A 9428-nucleotide genomic window follows, 5' to 3' on the forward strand; every position below is an offset into this window, starting at 1 on the left:
CTTTTGCTCACTGTTAGACGGGAAAGGTCGTTGAAGAGCTCGATGGCCACTCCATCCATCGTCACGGAGCGCAGATCTCTGGCAGCCGCCATGATCCGCTCTTTTGCTGAATAAGCGTGCATTCTAAGCACCACATCTCTGTGCCGGTTTGGGTCTGATGGTTTTGGGCCCAGGGCTCGGTGTGCCCGGTCGGTGTGCAGATCATGTTCAGATAGGTCAGGCACCAATTGTAGAAAGAGTCTGCGGAGGTAGGGTTGCAGTTCCTCATGGGTGACGGTTTCAGGGATGTTTCTGAGGCGGATGTTCTGCCTCCTTTCCCTGTTCTCAAGGTCCTCGAGGGCATTTTGCAAGTCTCGAATTGCGTCCCCACATCTTGAGACCTCCTCGTGGGTCTCGGCCTGGGCGTTGGATACCCCCTCCATTTTCGCCTCTAGGTCCTCCGTTCGTTCCGTCAGCGCTCCCACCTCGGCCCGTATGGTCTGGAGGGCTTTCTCTGTGTCCTCCTGAACCCCCCTCCTCATTTTGACTATAAGTGAGTCAAAAAATTCTTTAATCAGAACGGGGGGGTCCGTCTCAGGCGGACTTTGTCGGCCGCTGCGCGCCTCGTGCTCCGGTTCCTCCTCGGCGCCATCTTGCCCTTCAGGGCTGATGGAAACAAAAGAAAACAGCGCACAACGCCAAATAGTGAAGCAAATTCAACAATATATTATAGAATTAAAAAGGGGGTAATATATCTGCGTACATGGAAAAAGTTGGTAAAAGGCATGTAGTGTGTATCACACTGTTTACCACTCGGCAGCTGTTAGCTGTAGATTCAGGTGCTTGCTTCCCTCTGCTGCTGCAGCTCAGTTGATTCTGGGGCAGGAGGTCAGTCTTTTCACTCCCAAGGGGATTTCCCTTCATGCAGCCAGGTTCAGCAGCTGGTACTGGGGCTCGGTGAAATCGCTCCTGCTTCCTGGCCGATATGATGCTGCTCCTGTACCTCGGCAGGTGTATCCTCTGCACAGAGGTTAAAACGCAGCTTGCTTTGTTTACTTCAGGGCTGATATCTGCCAGGCGCTGTGTCGGAGAGAAAAATTTGGTGACTGGGTTTGGGTTCCGTTTTTGAGCCTTCCCCGTCATCTCCCTAATGTTAGTTGCTGGGGTGCGTACCAAATTCGGGGGGTTTGGGGTGGGGGAAAATGCCTATTCTAATAGCTTTTGTGCGAGGGTGCCGGGAGCTCTCTTCCTAGCTAACCATCGGCGGTGACGTCACCGGAAGTCACTCCAATTTATGTATTTTTAAGACAATTTAGAACCAACATTAAACTCAAGTGCCAGGTTGATTTAAATACTGAATATCTCATGATATTATCACAACTTGTTCCTGGTTTTGTGTCAGGACAAGCCCCTGCTTGTGTAGGGTGAATCTTTTTTGTTAGGCCTGAAGTTCCAGGCTGATCTGATGTTCTTTCCATAAAACATTTTGATCCATACTGATCATTCCCGATCTATGGGACTCTGGAGGGGGGGGGGTGAAATACTTATCAAAGTTGGTCTTAAAAAGGCTTCTTCCTCGGGAGGGGGTATCCGGGCACCGGGACGCGTCCGCGGAGCCGAAGCTAAGTTAAGTCAAGTTTGATAAGATACCCAGTTTTTCCAAGTTATAATAAAGACTGATACTATGTGCCGCAACACACCGCAATGCATGTTCATGGATCACTGCCGGTGCGAACCACCCCTGGTTGTTCGCCGGCGCCTCAGGAGGTATCTCATGGAAGTAGTCCATGGGAGCCATTTAGCCCCTTGGAGGACAGGCCCACAAACACTGGAACACCCCTTATTCGGGTACCAGATGACTGTCCGACAAGTAGGGCAAGAGAGCCGACTCTGGATCAGCCCAGACACGGCTCTTCTCTTTTTCTTTTTTTTTGCCCCTGCCCCATCCCCACCTCTCCCTCTCCCGGGGACGCGGGTCACTCTTAAGCAGAGGCTAGGTAAAACCTCGCTACACACGTCTACCTCAGTCCACACACACGAAACTATTCGGCTCAGACATAGACCACCTAATTATTGTATCAGCATAAGGCATAGCCCCTCTATCGATCCCGGTATATGGCTCTGAATCTTTTATCTAACAACGTAAAAGGGTTTAACAACCCTACGAAAAGGAAAGTGGCGTTCACAGATTTTAAAAAGAAACAGGTCGATATCCTCCTAGTACAGGAAACCCATTTTAGCCACAGCAGTACACCCAAATATCTTGATAGACAATTTGCACAATTTTACTTAGCATCAGCTGGGGGAAAAAAAGGGGGGTCAGGGTTATCTTCCATAACAGGGTTCCATTCACCTTAGAAACAATCAAGAGAGATAGCGAAGGCAGATACTTGATAGTGGTGGGAACCATACAAGAACAATCAATAACGCTAGCCTCGATATATGCTCCCTGCGAGCAAAGTCACGACTTCATAAGGAAATTTTTCCAGAAACTGCACCAGGTAGCCAAAGGACACATAATACTAGCAGGAGACTTCAACCTAACATTAAACCCAAGACTAGACAGGTCGGGTATTGCTAGAAACTGTCGGAAGAAGGTGATAGACGACCTAAAAGCAGGCCTTAAGAAAACCCAGTTAGTTGACATCTGGAGGGAACTCCACCCCAATGAAAAAAACTACACTTTCTACTCCCACCCTCATGACGCTTACAGCAGAATTGATTACTTCTTCATATCTAGTAGACTGGTCCCCTTGGTCGCCCAAGCGGAGATCCATGACATTTCATGGTCGGACCACGCGCCTATAGCGCTGAGGTGCAACCAAATTCGCTCTGATAGACCTGGCGCAAACTGGAAGTTGAATGAGTCAATCCTTAAGATCCCAGATATTTGTGGCTCAGTCGGAAAGAAGATTGATCAATTCTTTACGACTAATTATGGTTCGGTGAGCTCGGATCTCACCCTCTGGGAGGCCCAGAAGGCAACCATAAGGGGCATGCTAATTGACATCGCAGCCCGTAGAAAGAGAGAGCACAATAATAAGATCGCAGCCCTCCAAGCCAAATTAAATTCTCTTACTTCAAGGCACAAACAGAAACGGGACCCAGGGGTCTTGTTGGAGATAAAGAATACCAAAATTGAACTCAATTTGCTGATGGTCTCTCAGTCTGACAAATCCCTAAGTTGGTCACGGAGGAAATTCTATGAAAAGGCTAACAGGCCAGATCCCATGCTAGCGCGTCAACTACATACTAGACAGCCCAACTATAACATACAGGCAATTTGCCTGAAAGACGGCACCTCCACATCTAACCCAAAAAGCATAGTTGAGGAATTTAAATTATTCTACGATAATGTATATAATGGAGAGAAAGTGGCACATAGTCCCAAAACCACAAGGACCATGGAAGATTTTCTAGCAAGGTCCAACCTGACGGGGCTGAGCGAGCTGGATAGGGAGGTGCTAGAGGCTGATTTCACATTGGAAGAACTTACCCAGGTCATCACGGACCTCAAGCCCTCAAAGGCCCCGGGGCCTGATGGGTTTTCGGGGCAGTATTACAAGACGTTCACCAAGAACTTAGCCCGGTGGCTGCTCCGAATGTATAATGCTGTATTAGCAGGAGCCCCGTTCCTGAAGCAGATGCTCCAGGCGTCGATATCAGTAATTTATAAACCAGGGAAGGATCCACAGGACTGCAAAAGTTATAGACCAATCTCCCTAATCAACACGGATGGTAAAATTTACGCCAAACTACTGGCCAATAGATTAAGTCATATCCTGCCCAGACTCATTCATCCAGATCAAGTCGGTTTTATTATGGGTAGACAAGCTGCGGACAACACCCGACGAATCATTGATCTGCTAGAAATAGCCAATAATCAGAAATTAAACGTTATGATGTTGAGTCTGGATGCAGAAAAAGCGTTTGACAGGATTGACTGGCCCTACCTAAAACAGACGCTCGGAGCATTTAGCTTTGGTGAAAAGGTGAGTGGGGTGATAATGTCGCTCTATTCTGGCCCCGCTGCCAGGGTCCTCCATCAGAGTTTCCCTTCAAATCTATTCCAAATTAAAAGCGGCACACGACAGGGGTGCCCATTATCTCCCCTGTTATTCACCCTATGTATAGAGCCCCTGGCAGCGCAGATCCGTAACAACCCGGATATATCAGGGATTACTGTGCATTCACAATCCCATAAGGTTGCCCTGTATGCGGACGATATACTACTGTTGATCTCAAGACCTCTAACCTCCCTACCGAACCTATTTGACCTGTTGGATAAATTTAATAGAATATCAGGATTCAAAATAAACCAAACCAAATCCGAGGCCATGAATATTAGCCTCCCAAAAGAAACCGAAAAACTACTGAGTCTGAACTTTAATTTTAATTGGCAACCAAAACATATTAAATATCTAGGAGTTCACATCACCAAAGATTACAGAGGCATCTATGAAGCTAATTACCCCAAGCTAATTAAGACACTGAAAGAGGACTTGAAAAAATGGATGCCCCACAAGATCTCCTGGATAGGTAGGATACATAGTATAAAGATGAATCTCCTCCCCCGTATCCTATACTTGTTCCAGACTCTGCCTGTGCCACTTAGACTGAAGGACATACTCTCACTTCAGTCTGATATCTCCGAGATTATATGGGGAGGGAAAAAAACGAGAGTAAATAAGACAATTATGAAAAAAACCACACGGACAGGGGGCCTAGCAGTACCTTGCCTGGTATCTTATTATAAAGCGGCGCAATTGTGTCAACTCACACAATGGCAGACCAACCCAGCATTGAAAAGATGGGTGGATCTAGAAAAGAGGGCTTGTGCCCCATTGGAGATAGACAATTTGCTGTGGCTACCCAAAACAGCTGTTAAATGGGCTGAACGGCCGCTCTCATCGGTGGCCAACTCGCTGTTAGTTTGGGAGACTGCTAAATTTAAACATGCCTTGACCTCGAGACACTCCTTGATGTCCCCATTATGGGGCAACCGTGAGTTTGCACCAGGACTAGCAGCATGCGCCGCAGGGCACTGGAAAAAATACGGATATCATAGGCTAAGAGATCTGGAGGGTATACCGAACAAGGTTAAATCATTCGAACAAATCCGATCCCAGAAAAATATCCCACTCTCCGAATTCTTCCAATACCTCCAGATCAGAGCGTTCTTCACCAAAAATTCTCCCTACCCGCCCCTAACCCCATTTGAAAAGCTCTGTCTGACGAAAACAGACACACGGGGACTTACATCGCAGATCTATGGAGAAGTGGTCGGTTCTGGGAGCTCACAGCAACAACAAAAACTGGCGTACAGAGTTAGGTGGGAAACAGACTTAGGGGAGGAATTAGAAGAGGACGATTGGACGGCCATTTTAGAGGCCACAGCCAAGAGCTCCATATGCACTACTTTGAAGGAGAATGCATATAAAGTATTGATGAGGTGGTACCTCACCCCACTAAAATTATCAAGGTTTGTCACTGGATACTCCCCGCTGTGCCCTAAACAGTGTGGAGAATCGGCGGACCTGTTGCACATGCTATGGTCTTGCCCTCGGATCTCACACCTATGGCAAGAAATTAGACATTGGATCCAGAGGATTTTTGACCTCACAATTCCCCCTGACCCGTGGCTTTTCCTATTGAATAGACCATGGAAGAGCCTTTCAAAAACAGGTAATAAACTAGTTGCACATTTTGCAACAGCAACGAGGTGCGAGATCGCAGCTATGTGGAAACAACCAGAGATCACAAATATCCCCAAGATTCGGAATCGATTATGGTACATATGCCAGATGGAAAAACTGACGAGTTTGGTCAATGACACTGGCAACAAATATCTAAAAGTCTGGACGCCTTGGCTGGCACAGACAGATATCCCGGGGGTAGAGGTAGCCACAATTTGACAATGATAGTCCCAAGTGCATTCTCGTTCGAAGAGAGCGAATTGGACTACGAGACCTAGCTGAAAGTACATATTATGAGCATTTAGTGTGGTCCAAATGGATAGGAAACACAGTGAACACAGCGGCTTAGTCAGCCACTCACGTGAAGGAGGTAGAAGAGAGTGCCCGCACCTCCCTCCCCCCCCCTCACCCATGAATTTTATTTTCTTCTTCCCCCAAGTTTAAACTGCCTAAACATACCGGCTGGTATTAAGGAAGATATATTCCTCTAGGATTACTATATGTGCCAGTGGGAGAGACTAAAAGTATCGTATATGACTGTAATACATTGAATGTGAATGTCCATGTTACATGTATCACGATGCTATTTGTACTGAAAATTTCAATAAACTTGAAGTTACAAAAAAAAAAAAAAAGGCATCTCTTCCTCCTTGTAAGAGAGTCCAGGGGTTAAACTCCCTTAACAAGGCTGAAAACTGCACTGATGTTCGGGTTTCCTACCTGAACTGGGAGGTGGAGGTAATTAAATCCTGAGTGAACAGGTAGAAAAGGCAGTAAGTGGCTGCTTTGCATTGTCCCTGTTTGCAGTCTGTGAGAGGATCACAGACAGAGTGCCCGCTCGCAGGGATCCAGGCTTTGTTGACCAGAGGATTTTGCCTAGCAAAGGTGAGGAACTCAAAGCCCCACACAGCAGAGAAGCTTGCACAAAGAAGGGCAAAAGACTTCCTGGAAGCAGCAGGAATTCTACGCCTGCAGCTGGAGAAATCGGAGACACCAGACCAGCATGTCAGTTAAGACTTTCAGTTTTGGAGTTGGTAACCAGTTTAGTTGGCCAGCTGTCATTAGAAAGGGCCACAGTTATGTGTAGTTAAGTCTCCTGAAAGGAGTAGGTGTTTATTTTATCATTTCTTTTGGCCTTAAAGGGGCAGTAGCCCCAATGTTTTAGTTGTCTCCTGGTTAATAAACCAATCCAGTTAAGCATAACCCTCTGTCTATGCGTCTATCTTACCTTGCCTACAGGCTGCTCCGTCACACTCCTCTTTTTCTGAAGACTTGTGTGGACCATCCTCAGCCACCAGGAACTGATTGTGCTGGGCTTTAGCACACATTCTATATGAATGCCTTAACTTAGCATATAAATTGCACACAATACTATTGTTGCATTCACTGCTGTGGTACCCCACATCCTTGCATAGACTGCATCTGACTTTGTGGGGAAATATGCCTTTGGGAGCCACATTTAAAACTGCATTTGGCTGGCCACGATATTAGAATCTTCCCCTTTCATTCCCTACATCTAGAAAATTTGGCAAGTGCACCATTAGTATTACAGCTCAACCCTGTTATAACGCGATCTGTTACAACGTAAATCCGCTTATAACGCGATGCAAGCGTGGCACCCAATTTTCATATTTATGAATACTTTACAACACAATTATTGGTATGTTAAATACTTTATTGTACAATGCATACAATTGTACATTATTTCTAACGCGATCCGCTCATAACGCGATGTGATTCTTTGGACCTCAAGCACAGCGTTATAAGGGGGTTGAGGTGATTCTTTGGACCCCAAGCACAGTGTTGTAATGGGATTAAGCCCAGTATAACCAACCCCACACTGATGAGACCCATTATGGTTGAAACGGCTGTCTGTGGGTGGGTTTACTGGCTATGCATCTTAACCCTGGCTGTGCTCAAAGCTGTGACCATGCAGCAAGCTTAAGCCTATAGGGGAACCATGTTGAATGGTTTTGAAGCAAAAGGTGGCACTGTGTGCTCATTTGCATGTCATTTCCCAGAATCCCTTGCTGCAGTGGAAGTGTGCTGGATGATAATGGTGAAAGGCGGGGTTGCAGACCTGTCTAAGACATGCAAATGAGCATACAGTAATATTTCTATTTGCTATATTAATTACCGGATATACAGTACCAGTACACAGTGAATTCTGTCCTATATCTTGTGCCTCTGTGTTCTCAATTTTTGCTACCAAAATAGAGACAGGAATGGACATCTAAAGTGTCCTTATGACATGCCTAGTATTTGCTTGCTTACTAGGGGCAGATCAGACTGGCCGTTTCAATAGAGTGGCCAGCCCAATGGAAGTGGAACACCATTCACTTCTATTTTCCACCATCCGGGCACCGTTTCACATGACGCGGAAGTGCCGCCAACCCGTCACTGAAATGCAATAGTTCTAGTTTTTTAAATCTCAGGGCACCCTTGCTGTTCAGAACTTGCTCATTTACACAATGACCCTCTTCGTTAACACAAATACGCACTCGCCCTCCTTTTCACAAGCACTCGCCCACCCTGACATCATACTCAACCCACTGCACATTTATCCCTTCTCACACAGCACTCGCCTTATTTCTTAATCATAAATACCACATTCACTCCCACCTTCCCTTACTTACACGATATACCTTCCTCTACCCCACAAAAAGCTCTAGCATGCCTCACCCACCCCACAAAAACCATCACACAAGACACCCAAACACAAAGCCCTCACTACTACTTCCCGCAAACCTCAAACATGTCAGCTGTTCAGCGGGTGCGTGCTGCATCGTCTGGCTTCTTGCTCTCCTCAGTGCCGGGCTGATGAGATGTGAAATACAGTCTCCAGGCAGGGCGGGGTGTGCCGGATGAGCAGCCAGCAGAAATGTCCCCCCCATGTGGCTGCAGCACCCTTAGCAGAGGGTCACAGCCCACCAGGGTTCCCCATCACCCTGGTTGAGAAACACTGCTGTAATGGTTAATATTTATAGACGGTGTAGAATGTCAAGGATATTTCATATATAAATCCCTTCCAGCTCCTACAATGCATTTTAGGGAAGGTGAGGCGGAATCGGACATTTGGTTGCGGCCATCTCGCAGCGATCAAGTTTCCGCTGGCGTTCCGTCGCCGGGGGAGCCTTCGCAGCTGTCACTCCGCTGCCGGCCGCGTCGCCATGGTAAGTTAATTGATGGGGTTTTCCTATGCGCCCCCCTAACTGCTCAGGCCCCCGCCCCCATACCTTGTCTTCTGCGTTTCTGAAGTCACGTGACCCTGTGACGCCGCCGATGACAAGGAACTTACAGAGGCCTTGCATGCTCCCCGGCACTTAATATAAATGCCACCCCCCAAGAAAATCTCACGCTCCACTGGTTTAGGGAGCTAAGGATAAGGCTTTTAGGATAAGAGGTTAGGTTTTTAGGGTAAGGGGTTTTAGTTTTTATGGTTGCGGGTAACGTTAGTATTAGGGGTGAAGATTATTTGTTTTTTAGGGGCTTACCTTGGCGGAGAAGAGGCCAGCGGAGAGATGTCCCTGTGGCAAGGTGAGTGGCGGCGAACCGGCCGTGACCAAAATGTCCTAGACCGAGGTGCAGGACCCTAACTCTCCAGAAATGGCGCTGTATACCACCAATATCATTGCAAATTGATCACCCCCACTCAATACGTGAATAGGGGCCATGGCACTGGGGGGTGGGTGGGCGCAACTAAAAACCCCATATTAATACACTGCACATTCTCTCTCTGCGCAGAGGAAAAAA

At 47.1% G+C, this 9428-nt stretch overlaps 1 protein-coding gene across 2 annotated transcripts in view; it reads right to left on the reverse strand.

Moving 5' to 3' along the window:
• Positions 1-9428, reverse strand: part of SLC25A42 (solute carrier family 25 member 42) — a 53686-nt gene that overhangs the window by 40453 nt on the left and 3805 nt on the right. The window contains exon 2 of one of the 2 annotated variants that reach the window (XM_075611150.1): positions 8424-8623. The exons of the other annotated variant lie outside the window; for it this stretch is intronic. Within the exon in view, the coding sequence (XP_075467265.1) occupies positions 8424-8569 (146 nt within the window). The 5' untranslated portion in view covers positions 8570-8623. The remainder of the gene's footprint in view (positions 1-8423; positions 8624-9428) is intronic. 2 annotated transcript variants of the gene reach the window in all.

This window comes from Ascaphus truei, chromosome 8 (assembly GCF_040206685.1).
Source record: "Ascaphus truei isolate aAscTru1 chromosome 8, aAscTru1.hap1, whole genome shotgun sequence".
Taxonomy (NCBI): Eukaryota; Metazoa; Chordata; class Amphibia; order Anura; family Ascaphidae; genus Ascaphus; species Ascaphus truei.